At 55.2% G+C, this 20,425-nt stretch overlaps 1 protein-coding gene across 1 annotated transcript in view; it reads right to left on the bottom strand.

Annotated features, from left to right (window-relative positions):
• Window positions 1–11,421: 11,421 nt before the first annotated feature.
• The window catches only part of LOC120388473, a 56,866-nt gene continuing 47,862 nt past the window's right edge, over window positions 11,422–20,425 (bottom strand). Inside the window, exons 26-28 of the mRNA XM_039510296.1 lie at window positions 13,136–13,264; window positions 11,833–11,870; window positions 11,422–11,517 (exon numbers count right to left, since the gene is read on the bottom strand). Coding sequence (XP_039366230.1) covers window positions 11,422–11,517; window positions 11,833–11,870; window positions 13,136–13,264 — 263 coding nt within the window. The remainder of the gene's footprint in view (window positions 11,518–11,832; window positions 11,871–13,135; window positions 13,265–20,425) is intronic.

Here is a 20,425-nt window from a genome sequence, read left to right on the forward strand (position 1 = left end):
GACCCCCCCTCTCCCCTGCTCCCCGGGCACAGTGCGGGGGCGCTGCGGGGGGGCTGGTGCCTTCACTCTGTATTTCCTGCTTTGAGTGCAGGTGAATTCACCCTGTGTGGTGCCCATCCCTGTAATGAGTGGGGCGAGGTCTCAGTCCCATCTCTGGGTGTGGGAGGGAGCAGGGGTCTGAGAGGCTCATAACTTTGTGGGATCTGCTGCACCCCTCATCCCTCACCCATGTCCCTTGTCCTTAATGTGGAAATTCCCCCAGCTGCCCGATTCCCCACAGATACTCACCTCCGGACACCCCGCTCCGCCCAGCCAGCCAGCAGCCTGTAATGAGATGGATCGTTAGGGACCAGATCCCAGAGCAACTGGATCCTGCACCCTGGTCTCAGATCCCCCCAATGGGCACACACCCTGGCTGTCTCGGATACTCACCGAGTCAGAGGACGATGAGAGCAGATGCCATGACGGGGGCAGCGAGGGGCCCCTCAGCACTATCACCAACACCCCGGTGCTCAGCTCCACTGAGCCCCAAATAAGGAACTCGTCTGCTGGCTGCAGCTACAAGGAAGTCAACGATATCTCGTCTCTTCCTGCGTCCATCACAGATTGTCTCTAATCTGCTGGTGAAATCTAGTGCGGTCAAAGCAACCCAGGGACTGTCAGCCTGGCCAAGCGTCACGCAGCTCCCAGCTTGTCTGTGTCTCTGGGGGGGGACGGGACAGGTCACCCTCAACGTACCCTGCAGCCTTGAGGAAAGTGCATCAGCCTGAGAGACCACAGGGTCTGGTCTTCAATCTTCCACTGATCACTATTTCCATCCCCTTTTCATTCTGGATTAAAGCGGCTGATGACCCATGTAGGTAAAATTAATACCTGATCATGCAATTAAAGGCTGGTGTTGTGATGGAGCTGCATGAGTGGGCAGAGTTAAGGTCATTCAGGAAACTGTAACTGTGGCATTTCCTGGTGCTGGAGGGTTTGACTCTGCAGCCTTCCCGCTCAGCCTGCCAACCTGCCCACCTGCGACACGAGCCGTGGCACCGAGTGAGGAGCGGGCGCGATGGAGGACGCCTGGGTTTGCTGCCCCTTGGGCTTGGCACCAGGCTGCCCTCTGGGAAATGGCGCCTACCTGGGCTGGGAGGGGGACAGTGTGGGGGGCAGGAGAATACGGGGTGTCATAAACATACAACTAAGGGTAGCACAAATCCCTCTTTACCCTGTAAAGGGTTAATTTCTGCTTTACTTGTAAAGGGTTAAGAAGCTCAGATAACCTGGGGGGCACCTGACCAAAAGGACCCATAAGGGGAGAAGATACTTTCAGATCTTGGGGGGAAGGTTTTGGTCTGTGTCTCTTGGAGCCAGCCAGGAAACCAGGCAGAGAAATTACATCTCCTTAAGAATATCTGAACTAAGCATCTTGCAGAAATACTAAGTAATAGCAAGGAAACGCGTTAGGTTACATTTTGTTTTGGCTTGTGAATTTTCCCTGTGCTAAGAGGGAGGTTTATCCCTGTTTTGTAACTTTAAAGTTTTGCCTAGAGGGGAAATTCTCTGTGTTCTTGAGTCTTTTGCTACTCTGTAAAGTATTTACCACCCTGATTTTACAGAGGTGATTCTTTTACCTTTTCTTTAAGTAAAATTCTTCTCTTAAGAACCCAATTGATTTTTCATTGTTCTTAAGATTCAAGGGGTTGGGTCTGTGTTCACCTGTACCAACTGGTGAGGATATTATTCTCAAGCCTCCCCGGGAAAGGGGGTGCAGGGCTTGGGGGAATATTTGGGGGGAATAGGACTCCGAGTGGTCCCTTCCCTGATTCTTTGTCTAAACCACTTGGTGGTGGCAGCGATACCGTTCAAGGTGGAATTTGTGCCTTGGGAAAGTTTTTAACCTAAGCTGCTAAAAATAAGCTTAGGGGGTCTTTCATGTGGGTCCCCATATCTGTACCCCAGAGTTCAGAGTGGGGAAGGAACCCTGACATGGGGGGTGGCAGAATGTGGGGGAACACTGGGGGGTGAGGGGGCTGAGGGGAAGGAGCTGAGGGGGGCAGGGCAGTAGCGGGGAAGGGGGGACAATGGCTGTTGCCCCCCACAGTTGGGGGGTGCCTGGGTTCCCCCCTTGTGAGCATTTAAGGGTGGATCTTCCCCATGGCCATGAGGGGCACTGGGGGGCATCGCCTGCACCTGGCTCCCTGCCTCTCCCAAGCCAGCCAGAGGTGCCCCAGCTCAGCTGGAGTTTTGGCCGAAAAACAAATCCCTCCACACACCCCATCTGCCGACCCCGACTATGTGAGGGGGGAGCCAATCCCCATCCCCCATCCCGCTCGCCCCCATTCCCTTTCCACCTCCTCCCCACTCTTGTTTCCCCTCAAACGCCCGTCCCGTCACCCCTCCAGCACCCACCCACCCACCCCTTTTCTCTGTCCCCTCAAATTCCTGTTCCCGACTCCCTCCCTGATCTCAGCCCATCTCCCCTCTAATCCCTCCCCGCTGCCCTCAGCCTGTCCCCCCAAACTCCCGTAGCCCCGCTGCTCTTTGCAGAGGGGCTCACAGGCCCAGAGGGCTCAGGGGGGCTGGAAACTCTCTCCGTCGCCAGCGTTATCCAGGCCAGAGGCCGGGGCTCGTTTCAAACCGAGCCCCTGGTTCTACTCGGCTCCCGGGCAAACCCCCAGCAGCAGCTGCTCACAGGCAAAGCTTTCAGGTTAACCCCTCGGACAAGGAATCACACCCGGCCTGTCTATTGAAATGGGGGCTGAGCGACCGTGGCCAACAGCCGGAGTCAGCCCGGCTCCAAGTCTCGCTCCTTCGGGAGTCACCAGAGCAGAGCCACTTGTGTCCAGACCAGCCGGGCTGTGGGGGGAGGAACCGGTTCATTCACTCTCCGGTTGGATGGGCAGGGCGGCCGCTGACCCCGCTCCTAGTGTAAGCAGGGGAAGGGTCCCGCTATTGTGGGGAACTTTCCTGGCTTATACCTGCCCCGGTGGGATTGGCTTGTGAAAGGATCTGAGTCCTCGCTCCCACTCCCTTTACCGAGGCCTGACCTCGAGGGCTCCCCTTCCTCCCTCCCGTGCGGCAGAGTCCTCATAACCCCGGCTCTCAGGTTGGAAGCAACAAAACCGGAGACAGCTTTATTCAGGACATGCAATCGCAAGAGAAGAACACAGCTGACAGAGAGCATCTCTGCCTCAGTTTCTCCAAAGTGCAATCGATGTCACACAAGCATTTATGCATTTTAGCGCCCTGCATTAATTAACAACATCTGCAATTTGTGGGTTATGTCCTGCCCAGTCCTGTATTTTCACTTCTGTTCTCAAAACATCGCTATCTCAAGGCTGGGTCACACGGACTCCACTCTGCCGTCTTCCCACCCGCTTCTGACGTGAGCCCTGCTTCTACAGGGCCCGCGATATTAGGCCAAGGGTATGGCTACACTTACAAGTTGCAGCGCTGGGAGTTACAGCGCTGGTCATGCAGCTGTGTAGGGGCCAGCGCTGGAGTGTGGCCACACTGACAGCTACCAGCGCTGCAGTGTGGCCACACTTGCAGCACTTTCCAGCGCTGTATTGAGAGGTGCATTGTGGGCAGCTATCCCACAGAACACCTCGTCCCGTTTTGGCGCCGTTTTGGCGCTGAGTATTGTGGGAAGGGGAAGGAAGTGTGTGGGTCATTCCGCTTCCTGTTCCAACGCCCCGTGGTGCATCGCTTCACATCCCAGCATTCTGTCTTTCCGGCAACGTTTGGCGCCATTGTGAGTGTCTGTTTTACTCTGTGGGAAATGGAGCCCGAGCTGCTGAGGACTGTGCTGATGAGTGTCGCCAGCACAACACGTTTGGCAGTCGAGCTATTCCTTCAGCTCCAAAGTGACAGCGAGGAGTCTGATGATGATATCGATATCGATTCTCCTGCCACGTGTGACACCAAAGTGCTTGTGGCATTCACAGAAATGCTCAGCACCGTTGAACGCCGCTTTTGGGCTCGGGAAACAAGCACTGAGTGGTGGGATCACATCGTCATGGAAGTCTGGGATGACGAGCAGTGGCTGCAGAACTTTCGTATGAGAAAAGCCACTTTCATGGGACTGTGTGCTGAGCTCGCCCCCACTCTGCGGCACAAGGACACAAGATTGAGAGCTGCCATGACGGTGGAAAAGCGGGTGGCTATTGCAATCTGGAAGCTGGCAAATCCAGACAGCTACCGGTCGGTCGGGAACCAGTTTGGAGTGGGAAAGTCGACCGTTGGAATCGTTTTGATGCAAGTTTGCAAGGCAATTAATCGCATCCTGCTAAGAAAGACTGTGACTCTGGGGAGCGTGCAGGACATGGTGGATGGCTTTGCACAAATGGGTTTCCCTAACTGTGGAGGGGCAATAGATGGGACGCATATTCCTATTCTGCCCCCCCCCCCCACCTGGCATCAGAGTACATTAATCGAAAGGGGTATTTCTCTATGGTTCTCCAGGCGCTTGTGGATCACCGCGGGCGTTTCATTGACATTTACACAGGCTGGCCTGGAAAGGTGCATGATGCACGCATCTTTCGGAACAGTGGCCTGTTCAGGAAGATGCAGGCAGGGACTTTTTTCCCAGACAGGAAGATCACAGTAGGGGACGTCGAAATGCCCATTGTGATCCTTGGAGACCCCGCTTACCCGTTACTGCCTTGGCTCATGAAACCCTATACAGGGAAGCTTGACAGGAGCAAGGACCGGTTCAACTACAGGCTGAGCCGGTGCCGAATGACTGTGGAGTGTGCTTTTGGCCGTTTAAAGCACGCTGGCGTTGCTTGTATGGGAAGCTAGACTTGGGGGAAAGCAGCATCCCCGCGGTTATATCCGCTTGCTGTACCCTCCATAATATTTGTGAAGGGAAGGGTGAAACATTCAGTGAGGCATGGACCACCGAGGTTCAAGTCCTGGAGGCTGAATATGCACAGCCAGAGAGCAGGGCTAATAGAGAGGCCCAGCACAGGGCTTCAAGGATTAGGGATGCCTTGAGGGAAGAATTTGAGGCTGAAAGCCAACAGTAATGTTTGCTGACTTGCATGGGAGTGAATTGCACTGTTTACACTGTTATTCTATTATCCCTAAAATGATTTGCAGTGCCTCTTTCTTTACTGGGCTAAGGTATCTTTCACTATCTGCTATAATAAAGACTGTTTTCAAAGCCAAGAATTGTTTTATTGTAAAGAAAAAAAATTCCTTGACAGACAGACAGACACACAACATTTCATGAACACAAGAGGGACGGGGTGTGGGTTGGTGAACTGTACAGTCACAAGTTTGCATGTGTCCTGTCTGGAGTGCTGTTTAACGATTCCTGCACTTCAGGGTGCATATACTGCATGGTTATGGGGGTTGAGTGCAGAGGGTAAGGGTGGTAGGTATCAGGGCTGGTTGGTGAAAGAACAGGTGTTGGAGGCAGCTGGTGGTGGTAAGAAACTGAATGCTGGGGAAAGGCGGTTTGAGCTGACATTGGGGCACAAGGAAAACAGCTTTGGGACGGGGGCTGGGGCAGCACGGGACTGCTCTGCCTGCATGGCTAAGATTGCCTTGAGAGAGTCCGCTTGGCTCGACAGGATCTCTAGCAGCTGGTTTGTGCTTTTCTTCTTTGCCACAGCGTTTCTACGCCAATGTCTCTGGCGGATCATGCTTTCCTTCTCTCGCCACTCCTTCAGTTCCTTTCTCTCTGCAGCAGAGTGCTGAAGAACAGTCTTCAGCATCTCCTCTTTGCTCTTTCGGGGATTTCTTCTCAAATTTTGTAGCCTCTGTGCTGTGGAACATCTGCCCACTCCAGGAGTCAAGGTCACTGTAGAAATGAAACATTTAACAGGGGCAGCATTGTATCCACTATCTCCAGACATGAATTGTTACACTGAGGGAGTTTGCACTTTAACATTCTTTTCCCACACGCATAACACGACAGAAGCCACGAAATGGTGAGTGCTTATAGAAGGAGAAGTGGGGCTTGATTGATAGAGGGGGGCTGGTTGCTTCGGGTAATCTGGAGTGATAGAGGGGTTGAGTGAAGATGCAGCTGCAGGGGTGATCTTCACTATCTACCTATCTCTTCACTAAAGAGTCTCCCAACATTTTTCACAGGAGTTAATCCTGCAAGATATCTCCCTGCTGCGAGTCACTAGGGGACAGCGGGAGGCTCTTTACAGCAATGTGGATTCCGCCCGGGACCCTACGCGGCTTCCTGTGTTCAGAAATGATCCCCACTCGCGGAACAGTGGCGCGGACGCCAGCGTGACTGGGACAAGAAACACAGTGGCTCTCCTATAAACCTGCGCAGGCATATTGCCCACGCTCTGGCTGAAACTTTTGCTGAGATAACTGAAGCAGATTACCGCGACATGATAGACCACATCAACGGGCTATTCCACATCTAGAGGCTGGCATGCATGCAGCCATAACCCCCCTTCCTCTCCAGAAACATTTCCACCCAGAAAATAAAAGCCGCTTACCGTTAACCCGCTCCTCTGCTTGTCCTTCTGCAACTGCTGGCTGCTGCGATTGGGTACTTTCCTCCTGGCTTGAGAAGAGATCCTGGCTGCATGCCCACTCTGGGGTGTCTTCCCCCATCCCAGTAGCTTCACTCGTGGTTTCCTCCCCGCCTCCTCCGCCTCCGCCGCCTCCGCCTCCTCCTCCTGTCCCCCAGCCTGCTCAGAAGTGTCCATCGTTATCCTGGGATTGGCAGTGGGGTCACCCCCAAGTATCTCGTCCATCTCCCTGTAAAAACGGCAGGTCGTGGGGGCAGCTCCAGATCGGCGATTACACTCGCGGGCTTTGTAATAGGCACTCCGCAGCTCCTTAACTTTCACCCTGCATTGCAGTGCGTCCCGATCATGGCCCCTATCCAGCAAGGACCTTGATATCTGCTCAAAGATATCGTAATTCCTACGGCTGGAGCGCAGCTGGGCCTGCACTGATTCCTCCCCCCAAGCACTGATGAGGTCCAACAGCTCGCCATTGCTCCATGCTGGGGCTCGTTTGCCACGTGGAGGCATGGTCACCTGGAAAGATTAACTGATTGCACTCCACACCTGGCTGCAGCAAACAGGAAGGAGATTTTTAAAATTCCCGGGGCATTTAAAGGGCTGGTCACCTGAGGCAAGAGCAGTAGAGTGCAAACTGATGAGCAGAGTGGCTGAACAGGAATTCTGGGATAGCTCCTTATTCCCTGGAGGACAGGTAAAGCGCTGGTGAGTGTCCACACCTGCTGAGCAGCGCTGGATCCACCAGCGCTGCACTCCTTATACCCCTGCCGGGATGGGTTTTCAGCCAGCGCTGCAACCAGGGAGTTGCAGCGCTGGTTGTGCCCTGCAAGTGTGGACGGGGTGTAATTGCAGCGCTGGAAAGCCTCCACCAGCGCTGCAACTTGTAAGTGTAGCCAAGCCCTAAGACTTAGCACGACGGTTGCTCTGTTTCTTACAACTGAGAGGCCTACATTTAAATCCTTTAACCCTGTTGCCACAACATCTAAGTAGCAGCGTGGAGCCCCTGTATTCACCACTACAATAGAATTATGATGGGTTGGGTACAAAGTTGCCTTGTGAGGCATCATTTTAAAAGTCTTGATCTGCTGAACATTCATGTCCTGTTGCTCTGTGTGTGCTAAACTTGTGTGGGACGTTATGAAGCATTGCTGGGTGTGCTGCTGAAATGTGTTGTGAGGTTGGGAGACGCCCACAGCCAACCTTTCAACTGCAACAAAGGACCAGCCAGACACTGTTAATGGCTCATCAACACCCATCAAGGAAAGAATCCACTATCCCAGAGACTGTGCACAATGGAGATTGCTGGACCAATGGGGACTGCCTGGTCCCCGGGTTGCAGCAAAGATCTTTCCAGCAAACTGGAAGAAAATATAAAACAGGGGAAGGGACATAATCCCTGGGCTTCTCTTCCCCACAATTCAACATCTGGAGGAACATCTGGAGGACAAAAACTTTGCACTGGGGAAGGGTGGTCCCAGGCTGGAATGGAGTCCAGTCTGTGTATTGAGGATCTGTAACCTGCTTGTCCCATCTGTAAAGTGACCATACGTACTGGTTTTACCAGTACAGTACTGGTTTTTTGGACATTGGTCTGGTTAGTCGTGAGATGTAACCAGTACAGTTTAGAACTACAAAATCAAAAATTATTAATTTATCAAAAGATTGAGTACATCAAATCAATCCTTGATAAAGCAGCCTAAATCAATTTTATTAATTTATGCTAGTTTTAGTTTTATTTTACACGACGGTTCTCGTCGTTGGATCTCGGCAATACTCGGCATTCAGCACACGCACTCTCACTATATTGTGGCCACGGCGACTCTTCGATAATACTCCCGCGCATTACATACAGCCCGACCGTGGGAACTCGATGATGACATCATCACACAGAGCCCGCCAAAATTGACCAATTCGGTGTTAGCTTCGGACTATAAAAGGCCCTCCGCAGCACAGGACAGGCACCAGTGATCTGGCATCTTCGGACTGTGACACTGGCCTTCAGAGCTCCGCGCTCTCTTGGTTACTCGAGCTTTTCGCTCCGCCGTTTTCACAGCGCACCTCGCTGATTCGCCAGGACCCGATGACTTCGCCCCCTTGGACCAGGATCGACATCCGACGAAGTTTGTAATAATTGTTTATTTTTGGACACCCATGGCGCCAAAACGACGAAAGTGCGTCTTCAATGACGAGTTAAAATCGAAATATACATTCATCAAAGCAAGTACTAATAATGACAATAGTGAGGTGGAATGTGTAAAATGTAGAAGTGTATTTTCTATTGCAAACAGTGGAAAAACCGACATTGAAAACCACATACAAACAGTCAAACATAAACGGGCCATGTCTGCAGCAATTGCAAGTATGAGTGTGACATCATATTTTAAGAAAAAACTATTTGAAGATGCTGAAAGAAAACTAGCTGCAGCTGAAGGTTTATGGGCGTACCACACAGTAATGCATAATCACTCATTCCGATCAATGGATTGTACCTGCAAACTGATTAAAACATGTTTTGATGCCAGGTTTACATGTTCTAGAACAAAATGCGAGGCAATAGTTACCGATGTGCTGGTGCCTTATGCGAAACAGTTATTGGAAGAGGATTTAGATGCTGCAAATTTTATTTCTATTTATTCGGATGCATCAAACCACAAGGAAGTAAAGTTGATTCCCATAATAAAAAGATATTTTTCATACCAGTATGGAATACACATCAAAATTTTGGAAGTAAGAGATTTGCCAGGCAAAACATCTGACATAGTTACTGATTATATTTTGGAAGTGTTAAAAAAGTATCGTTTAGATACCAAGGTACTTGGATTTTGTGCTGACAACACCAATACTAACTTTGGAGGAATGCGAAGAAGTGGGAAAAATAACATTTTTACCAAGCTGAAATCAAATTTGGGTGGAAGAGAGCTTGTGGGAATTGGTTGTGCCGCTCATATTTTGAACAATGCTATACAAACTGCAGCCGACCGTGTACCAATTGATGTGCAAACTTTTATCACCAAGATTTATTCATACTTTTATATATATACAGTGCACGTTAATGAATTGAAAGAATTTTGTGAATTTGTGGACATCGAATATAAGAAAGTCTTGGGATACAGTGCCACACGATGGTTGGCGTTACGACCCGCGATTGAGCGCGTCCTACAAATATATCCTGCCTTAAAATCATATTTTGCCTCAAACGAGAAGAGCCCCACAATTATCACAAATTATTTGATAATTCAGAGACAGAGTCTTGGCTTTACTTTTTGCATAACGTGTCATCAATGTTCCACAATGCTATTTTGAAAATAGAAGGACAGGAGATTTCTATTATAGAAACTAGCAATATTTACAGTGACTTAAAAACAAAATTAGCTGACAGAAAAGCAAATGTTTTCTTGCCGTTACAGGTGCGGCAAAATTTGAAGCAGCTTGAGGAAGAAGGCATATTAAAACCTGCTATTTTACTTGGATCCCAAAATCATAAGTATACAATTATGTACTAATCTACCCATATCAAATATTTGGTTTTTTTCGCAAAATTACTTTCATAATATATAATATAAATAAAAGAAGTACATTTTATTGTATTCTTTCACTTAAAGAAAAAAAAAGATAAGCATACTCCGCAATATTTTTCAACTTATATTCTACTACAGCGACTATTACTCATGCTGGCTGAGCTATTTTAAATGTCCTGGTTTTAAATTTGAAAAAAATGGTCACCTTAGCCTTTACGTATGTAGGACTATAAAATCCCTCTTGGCAAGAGGTACAGAATCACTTCCCTGTAAGGGGTTAATCAGGCCAATTAATCTAGCTGGCACCTGACCAGAAGGACCAATAGAGAAGGAAGATACCTTCAAATGGGGGCGGGGAGGCTTTGTTTGTTCTCTTGTGTGTGTTCCCTCTTGAGACGAAAAGTGGGACCAAGCAGGTAACCCAGCTCCTACTGAAATGATACATCTAAAATTACAGAAATTGTAAGTAACAGCAAGGAAATGTGTTAGATTCTCTTTTGTTTTAGCTTGTGAAATTTTCCCTGTGCCCAGAGGGAGGTTTATTCCTGTTTTGTAACTTTGAAAATGAGCCTAGAGGGGAATCCTCTGTGTTTTAAATCTTTTTATTACCCTGTAAAATTACCTTCTGTCCTGATTGTACAGAGGTGCTTCTTTTCCTTTTTATTTTATTTTTCTTTATGATAAAGTTCTTTTAAGAACTGGATTGGTTTTTAGTGTCCTAAAAACCCAAGGATCTGGTCTGTGCTCACTTTGTTAACCTATTGGTTGGTATATTATTCTCAAGCCTCCCCCCAGGAAAGGGGGTGAAGAAGCTTGGGGGGATATTTTGGGGGGAATAGGGCTCCAAGTGGCCCCTCCCTGAATGTTTGTTTAAATCACTTGGTGGTGGCCGCGATACTAAGGCTAGAAAGGAATTTGTGTCTTGGGGAATTTTTTAACCTAAGCTGGTGGAATATAAACTTAGGGGGTCTTTCATGTGGGTCCCCACATCTGCACCCCAGAGTTCAGAGTGGGGAGAGAACCCTGACAGCGCCTATGCATCCTGCCCCTCCCCAGAGCAATCCCATCTCCCCCAGGTGTGACACACTCTCCTGGCGCCAGGACGGGGGTGTTGGGGGCTGGTTTGTGGTTCTGTGTTTGTTACAAATCTGGAAGTTAACAGGATGCAAAATAACATCAAAGCTGCCTTAATGTGTCCCCTCCCCCTCCCAGTGCTGAGTCACCTCTTCTCCCATATGTGGGTCTGGGCAGGGCAGGGGGACAGCAGCTTGATGAGATGGGGCTGCAGTGGGGAGAGGGCAGCATCCCCCCTAAATCTTCCCTAGAAGCAGAGTTCTCTGGAGCTGGCACTGGAGGGGGTGAGTCTGTCGCCCCCTGGGGGGATGGTGCCCCATGGCTGCGGGGGGCTCTCACTGCGGGACTCCCTGGCTCATGTTGATCATGTCGTACACCCTGGGCTGCAGCGTCTGGCCATCCAGCTCGGCGTAGGTGCCGGAGTCAGGCTCCTTGGGGTGGGAGGGAAGAGAGTCACTCGTGTGTGTGTGTGTGTGTGTGTGTGTGTGGCATGCACCAAACATCCCCCCCACACACACACACACACAGAGCAGGGCCCATCTCCTCCAGCAGGGGGCAACAGGGGGACACACCCACCCCCTGCAATCCCAGCTGGTGTTCCCATAAGCCCATTTCCATCCCAGCAGCCTGACCCCAAACCACTGAGTGTGTCAGGCAAGGTGTGTGGGGGGACTATGAGGGGGCTGCTGGACCCATGCAGGTCAAGGTTGGGGGTCAGACCCCCTGGGGGAACAGGGGACACTTACCAGGGTCTGCATCTCTTTCCCGTGGTCGATGTTGGAGTCTGCAGAACAGAGACACCTGCTGAGCTGCACCCCCGGCCGGCCCAGAGCAGAACCCCACACCCAGCTCCGACCCCTCTGTCCAGCCAGGGGGCTCAGAGCCCAGCACAGCCACCCCTCCCCCTCCCCACAGCATGGGCCAGGGTCATTAGCCCCGTGTTACAGAGAGGAAAACTGAGGCACAGAGACAGGGGCAGAGTCCAGGGGGTTATGGTGGGGGGACTCGGAGCCAGGATTCCTGGGTCATCACCCTAGCTCTGGGCAGGGAGTGGGGTCTAGTGGTTAGAGCAGGGGGGTGGGAGCCAGGAGTGGATGGGGATTCCCTGCAGGTCACTGGCTGGTCTGATGGAGAAGTGAAGGGGGGGACACAAAAGCCCCAGGCCTGGGATGGGAGCGGGGGGAGGGGGAACACAGAGGCAGGCCCTGAACTAGAGGGGAAGGGGAGCCACCAAAAGCCCCTCCCTTCCCCAGGGGTCCTGCCCCACCCTGGTACCGCTCGTGTGTGTTACTCACAGACGGGATCTTCCTGAGCCGGGGTCTTCAACACCCCCAAGGGGCTGGTGCTAAAAGAGAGAAAATCCCTTTGTAAATGTCATAGCCCCCCCAACCGCAGGGAGATTCCACAACACACCCAGAGAGCCCCCCATCCTGCCTCATACTGAACCCTGTTCCCTAACCCCCCTGCCCCCCTCCCCAACCACTAGACCCCACTTCCCTCCCAGATCAGGGAGCAACCCAGGTGTCCTGGCTCCCAGCTCCCCTGCTCTAACCACTAGACCCCACTCCCCTCCCCAAGGTGGGACAGAACCCAGGAGTCCTGGGGCAGGTAGATCGGGGGTGGGGAGCGGAGCTGGGGTCTCACCTGCTCTGTCTTGGGGCTGGTCCTGTCCCTGCAGAGACATGAAGCAGAATTGTCCATGAGTCGACCCGGATCTCGTGTACTATAGGGCAGCTGGGATGGGGGGCCCAATACAGATGAAATTTGCCACCCCCTCCAGCTGCTGAGCCTGGATACCCTAGAGACAGGTTCCTGCCCCCTGCTGCCCAGCGCCCCCTTGTGAGTCCCTGCCCCACCCCCTGCAGCACAGCGCCCCCTAGTGCTGCCCAGGGGCTTTGGGGCCAGCTCTCCCTGCCAGGGGAGACGCCCCCTGCTGGCCCCTGCCCCACCCCCTGGGTTTCCTTCCCCGTCTCCCATCCAAGCCGTGACCCCTTCCCAGCCCGGCTTAGCAGCGGGTTTAACCCTTCCCTCGCTGGGCGGGGCACTCACTTCCTCGGGTTCTTCTGTAGCAGATGAAGGCCACGAGGAGGAGGAGGAGGAGGAGGCCGGAGGCCGCTGCGCTCACCCCGGCGATGATGGGGCGGGTCAGACCCGGTGCTGCGTTTGGTTCCGATCCACCTGGGAAGCAGCACCAGGCCGTGAGCACCGTGAGCAGCTGATTCGTTATCTGCTGCCCCAATCTCTCCCCCTCAAGGACCCAGGGACCCACAGCAGAACATTCTATGGGGCTGGGGGGTGGGCAGGAGCAGAGGGGATTCTGGGTAATAGTGGTCGGGGGTTCACTCCCAATGTCAGAGGGCTGTACTGGGGTGGGGGCAGGGTGTGTGTGGGGCTGTACCTCAGGCCCCATGTACCCTGTGAAGCCAGCTGGGCCTGTATCCTTCAGGCCTAGCTCATGTTACAGTCTGCATACCTGCCTCTCACCTAAAATCCTCCCTGCTCTCCCATCCTCCCTGCTCTCCCATCCCCCACATAGACAGTCCCTACTCCACCACATCTCTCCCCCCTCCGAGACTGAACTGAGCGGGGTCACTTTGCCCAGGACAGCGCGTCCGCTATCAGGTTGGCACTTCCCTTCACATGGACCACGTCCATGTCATAGTCCTGCAGGAGCAGGCTCCACCTCAGGAGCTTGGCGTTGGCTCCTTTCATCTGGTGCAGCCAGGTCAGGGGAGAGTGGTCGGTGTACAGGGTGAAGTGGCGCCCAAAGAGATATGGCTCCAGTTTCTTAAGGGCCCACACCATGGCCAGGCATTCCTTCTCGATGGCCGCGTAGTTCTGCTCCCGGGGTAGCAACTTCTTGCTCAGGTACACGATGGGGTGTCTCTCCCCCTTTTCATTCTCCTGCATCAACACCACCCCCCAGGCCCGTGTCTGAGGCGTCAGTGAACACCAGAAAGGGCTTGTCAAAGTCTGGGTTTGCCAGAACTGGGCCACTAACCAGAGCCTCCTTCAGTGCCTGGAGAGCCTCCTGGCACTGCTCGGTCCAGACCACCTTGTCCGGCTTCCCCTTCTTGCACAGCTCAGTGAGGGGGGCGGCGATGGCGCTAAAGTGGGGCACGAACCTTCCCGCCATCCCGATAAAGGCCTGGACCTGCTTTTTGGTCTGGGGCGCGGGCCAGTCTCTGATCACCTCCACCTTGGCTGGTTCTGGCTTTAGGCAGCCGCTCCCCACCCGATGGCCCAGGTAAGATACTTCCGCCATCCCCACCAGCCTCCCGGAGTCGGTCCAGCACTCGTCTAACCGGGGACACGTGGTCCTCCCAGGTCTGGCTGAAGACGCAGATGTCGTCAATATACGCCACAGCAAAACTCTCCATCCCCCTCAGTAGCTGATCCACCAGGCGCTGGAAGGTGGCCAGCGCTCCCTTGAGGCCGAAGGGCAGGGTCAGAAACTCATAGAGCCCCAGAGGGGTGATAAAGGCTGATTTCAGCCTGGCATCTGCATCCAGCAGCACTTGCCAGTAGCCTTTGGTAAGATCCATGGTGGTGAGGTACCGAGCACCTCCCAGCTTGTCCAGGAGCTCGTCAGGCCTTGGCATGGGGTAGGCATCCGATACATTGATTGCATTGAGCTTTCGATAGTCCACACAGAACCGGATCGACCCGTCCTTCTTGGGGACCAGCACCACTGGGGAGGCCCAGGGGCTGGCGGACGGCTGGATCACCCCCAAGGCCAGCATGTCCCTGACCTCTCTTTCTAAGTCCTGGGCAGTTTTCCCGGTGACCCGAAAAGGGGAGCATCTTATAGGGGAATGTGACCCAGTCTCCACCCGGTGGACAGTCAAATTAGTGCGTCCAGGTTGGTTGGAAAACAGCTGTTGGTACAGATGCAGCACCCCTCTGATCTCAGCCTGCTGGGCCGGAGCCAGCTGATCAGAGAGGGGAATCGCCTCCAGGGGGAAACCAGCCTTTGTCCCTGGGAATAGATCCACTAAAGGGTCATCCCCCGGCTCCTCCCAATGCCCACACACGGCCAACACCATATTCCCCCGGTCATAATATGGCTTCATCATATTCACATGGTACACCCGGCGGTGGTGCGCCCGGTTCGACAGCTCCACCACATAGTTTACCTCATTCAGTTGCTGGACAACCTTGAAGGGCCCTTCCCAGGCAGCCTGGAGTTTGTTTTTCCTCACGGGGATGAGAACCATCACTTGATCCCCGGTGGCAAAGGCGCGGGCCCGTGCCGTGCGGTCGTACCAGACCTTCTGCTTCCTCTGGGCTCGGGCCAGATTCTCCCTGGCCAGGCCCATGAGCTCAGCAAGTCTTTCCCGGAAGGTCAGGACATACTCCACCACCGACTCTCCATCGGGAGCAGCCTTCCCCTCCCATTCGTCTCTCATCAGGTCCAGGGGCCCCCTTACCCGCCTTCCATACAACAGTTCGAAAGGCGAGAACCCAGTTGACTCCTGGGGTACCTCCCGGTACGCAAACAGCAGGTGATGTAAGTACTTGTCCAAGTCCTGTGGGTGCTGATGCATGAATGTTTTTAGCATCATCTTTAGCGTCCCGTTGAACCTCTCCACCAACCCGTTGGTCTGGGGGTGGTACGCTGAGGCCCAGCTGGGTCGGACCCCACATTTCTCCCACAGGGACTGGAGCAGCTTCGACATGAAGTTGGACCCCATGTCCGTTAAGACTTCCTGGGGGAACCCCACCCGGCTGAAAATGGTCAGCAGCGCATCCGCCACGGTGTCTGCTTCGATAGAGGACAAGGCCACCGCCTCGGGGTATCGAGTGGCGAAATCTACCACCACCAGGATGTATTTTTTCCCTGACCGGGTCGCCTTGCTGAGAGGCCCCACCATGTCCATGGCCACCTTCTGGAAAGGTTCTTCTATGATGGGTAAAGGCCTCAGAGCTGCTTTCCCCTTGTCCCGGGCCTTCCCCACCCGCTGGCAGGGGTCACAGGATTGGCAGTACTGCCGGACATGGGTAAAGACCCCAGGCCAGTAAAAGTTCTGAAGCAGCCTCTGCCTGGTGCGCCGGATTCCCTGGTGCCCTGCGAGGGGGATGTCATGGGCCAGGTACAGCAGCTTGTGACGAAACTTCTGGGGAACCACCAGCTGCCTCCTAATCTCCTATGACTCCACTTCCCCGGGGGAAGCCCATTCTCGGTACAGGAACCCCTTCTCCCACAGGAACCTCTCCTTGCAACCTCTCCTCATGGTCTGTGCTGCATTGAGGTCAGCCCGGTCCCTGGGCTTCTGCAAGGAGGGATCTTTCTGCACCTCGGCCTGGAACTCAGCCGCTGGGACAGGGATGGGGACCTGCTCTCTCTCACCGGCTGGGACTGAGGCCGCAGCCTCTCCGGGCCGTGTCCCTGGGCGTTCCCTCCCCGCCAGGTCAGGGTCCTGCGCCTCGGGCAGAGTACCTTCCCCGTTGTCAGGGCACAGTGCCCTGCGCCGACTCTGACTACGGGTCACGACCAGGGCACCCCGGACATTGCCTGGCCAGGCCTTGAGACCCCCCCCCATTAGCACCTCTGTGGGCAAATGGGGGTGTACCCCTACATCCTTGGGGCCCTCCTTGACCCCCCACTTCAGGTGCACCCTCGCCACGGGCACCTTGAATGGGGTCCCGCTCACGCCCATCAGGGTCAGGTAGGTATCAGGCACAATATGATTTGGGGCCACCACCTCAGGCCGGGCCAGCGTCACCTCTGCGCCTGTGTCCCAGTACCCAGTGACCTTCCTCCCATCCACCTCCAGGGAAACCAGGCACTGTTTCCGGAGAGGCAGCCCCGTGGCCACCCTGTAGCAGAACCTTGTGTCCGGAGCATCCAGCCCCCCAGAGGCGCTGGCCTGGGGCCCTCCTCCCTCCTTCCCAGGTGGGACGCTGCCAGCCCCCCTCTCTTGGGCATGTTGCCCCTCCTCCGATTGGGTCCTTACCCAGTCAACCCTCTGCGGGTTGGGTCTGCTCGGTCTGTCTCTGAACTTGGGGCATTGGGCCCGTATGTGGCCTTGCTGGCCACAGTGGAAGCAGCCCATGTCTCGTGGGTCCCCTCGAGTGGGTCGGGTGGACCTGACGCTGGACGTTCCCCTTTTGTGGGGGTTCTCCATAGGGCCCCGCTGGGAGGTCCCATGGTGACTCTCTCTCTGCGTTGAGGCAGGCCTGTTCCCTCGAGACTCCTCCCCGCCATCCCCTGCCCGACTGTCCACATATTGGTCGGCCAGCCGGCCTGCTTGCTGTGGGTTCTCCGGCTTCTGGTCCATCAACCACCGCTTCAGGTCGGATGGGCACTGCTCATACAGGTGCTCCAGTACGAATAGGTCAAGCAGGTCCTCTTTAGTTTGGGCCCCAGCCGTCCACTTGCGGGCATATCCCTGCGCCCGGTTGACCAGTTGTAGGTATGTGACCTCCCGGGTCTTACGTTGACCCCGGAACCTCTTCCGGTATATCTCCGGGGTCAGCCCAAACTCGCGGAGCAGGGCCTCTTTGAACAGGTTGTAGTCCCCCGCCTCCGCCCCCTTCATTCGGCTGTACACCTCCACAGCGGTGGAGTCCAGTAAGGGGGTGAGGAACTGGATCCTGTCTGCAGGGTTAACCTGGTGCAGCTCGCAGGCATTCTCAAAGGCCGTCAGGAAGGTGTCTATGTCCTCCCCCTCCTTACGCCGGGCCAGGAAGTTCTTATCGAAGCTCTTTGTAGGCTTGGGCCCCCCCTCACTCACCGCAGCCGGGGCCTTACTGTTGCTCAGCTGGGCCATGGCCAGCTCATGTCTGCGCTGCTCCTCCCTCTCCTCGAATTCGTGTTGCTTCTCCTTCTCCTCCCGCTGCTGCTGGCGCTGGGCCTCCTCGAATTCGCGTTGCTTCTGCCGGTCCTCCATCTCCATCAGTTTGATCTCTCTCTCCAAGTCCAGCCGCCTGAGTTCCACGGAGGCCGAGCGTCGCCGGGATGATTCCTGGCTGGCCGGGGGGCTCACGGTGCCCTCCATAGCTGGTCTCCTCCTCCCCCTCCCCCTATGCCTAGGGGTGGGGGGTCTTGGGGAGCCCTCAGCGGCCGGCTGACCACTCCCAGCGGAGGCAGACACTGGTGCCTGCGCTGCATCTGCCCGGTTGCTTCCCTCAGAGACAGGGACCGGTTCATTCCTGCGATCTCTCTCCTCCAGCCGGGCAATCAGCTGGGCCTTGGTGAGCTTCCCATGGCGCAGCCCCCTCTGCTTGCACAGCTCCACCAGGTCGCACTTGCGCTTCTGGGAATACATCTTCCTGCTAGCCGCTCGCAGGCCGGGGTGTTCGCCGCTCCCCACGGGTTCCAGGGGGACCCCTAGTGTGCCAGTCCTTCAGGTCACCACCTCTCTGCCAGGGTCGAGCTGCAGACTCCTCCGCCCCTGGGACCGCTCGCTGCGATCCCCCGGGGGACCCTGTTACTGCAAAGTCCTGCACTCTGGTCACACTCTCCCAGGGGTTAATCGCCCCTTCGTTTTACTGCTCCCCAGTCATTCACTGCAGGAAGCGCCGTCCACGGGGTGCAGTCGATCCCACTGCTGCCACCAGTTGTCACGGAGTGTGGGGGAGTCCAGCCCTGCACCCCTCTTCCTGGGCTCACAGTGACTCTCAGCCAGCCAGTAAAACAGAAGGTTTATTGAACAGCAGGATCACAGGATACAGCCCAGCTTGTGTTCAGAGCCAGGACCCCTCAATCTGGCCTATCTGGGGGGTTCAGGGTGCTTGGATCCCAGCCTAGGATCCCCTGAAAACCCACCTCCCAGCTCCCAACCGAAGACTGACTTCACTCCACCCTTCCCTTTTGTCTAGCCCCAGCCAGAGGTGTCACCTCCCCTCCCCCAGGCCTAGCTCATGTTACAGTCTGAATACCTGCATCTCACCTAAAATCGTCCCTGCTCTCCCATCCCCCACACAGACAGCCCCTGCTCCATCACAGCGGGAAACTGAGGCACAGACAGATTCATTGTCCTCACTGAGCTCCCAGGGGCAGGGACTGTCTCTTCACTCTGTGTTTATGCAGCTCCTGGCACAATAGGGCCCTGATCATGGCGAGGGCCCTATATGCTCCCCCAGCACAAGGGATCCAGCACTATTGAGGCCAGGGTTTGCAGAGGTCTCCACTAACTGTGGGTGTCTCAGTTTGTGGGTGTTCAGCCTGAGATCCCTGAACATTGAGGCTCCCCCACCATGAAGGACACTTTTGGAAACCAAGACGTGCTCCCATCACACAGAGTCTGTGGCTGCTCCAGGAGCTGGTCCAGATCTTCTGGGTCCCAGCCCAGCGCCGTGTCCACCAAACCACTGATTCTCCTGCAGCCCCTGCCTCATTCAGCCCCAGCCGGGGCACTGCCTGGGGCGGGCGCTGGAGAACAGAGGGGTTGGGACCACGGGATTAAATAGCAACTCACGGTTTATACAAACTGGGGACAGCGTTAAAGTAGCCTCCAGGGCTGCTGCTCCCCCTTGGCTGGGGAACCCCCAGTGACTCCGTCCCTACTCCCCGGCCAGGCGTCCCCTCTGCGGGGTCAGAGCTCAGGGCAGAGCCTGGCTCTGAGTGTCCCATTGGCACCGAGTCCCCGTGAGGGTCTGGCTGGGGGTGGGGCTGGGAACGGGGACGTGGAGCCGGACCCCTCACCTGCTACCACCAGCTGCACGGTGTCACTGGGCTGGGAGGAGACAAAGGGCTCTGACCGGGGCCGGTAGCTGCAGCTGTAGCTCCCTCCGTGCTGCCGACCCACACTGGGGATGCGGAACTCGGACACGTTCCCGGCAGGGTCCATGTGTTGCTGTGGGTTCAGGTCTCCCACCTTGTGCAGGAAGAACCTCACGTCCCGGCGCTGCCCCTCACACCGGATGGTGACGTCTGCCCCTGGGGCGGTGACCCCAGTGGGGCTCAGAGAGATGGAGGGTCTGGGTAAGCTGGGATCTGCGCACAGGAGACAGGCCGTGAGAGCCAGACCCGGGCACCCACCCAGCCCCAGCCTCCTCGCCCAGCTCCAGCCACGGGCAGATCCAGGGGCCCCCGGGGCAGAGATTCTCTCCCAGATCCCAGAGTTCCCCCCACCAAGAATCCCAGCCCTGCGAGCTGGGCTCCCAGCCCCACAGACAATGAGCCGCATCTCCCTAGTGCTTGATACCCTCATATGCCCGTGTGTGGCCCCTGCCTCATTCACTGCATCCAGCCCCCCAAGCACAGAGCGACTCACGGGCTGGTCTCTGGTGCCCGGCACCGCCCAGCACCACAGGCCCCGAGCCGCACACAAGGAGGGAGTCAGCCTCCCATTCTACAGAGCGGGAAACTGAGGCACAGACAGATTCATTCTC

The sequence above is a fragment of the Mauremys reevesii genome, linkage group 22, assembly GCF_016161935.1.
Source record: "Mauremys reevesii isolate NIE-2019 linkage group 22, ASM1616193v1, whole genome shotgun sequence".
Taxonomy (NCBI): domain Eukaryota; kingdom Metazoa; phylum Chordata; order Testudines; family Geoemydidae; genus Mauremys; species Mauremys reevesii.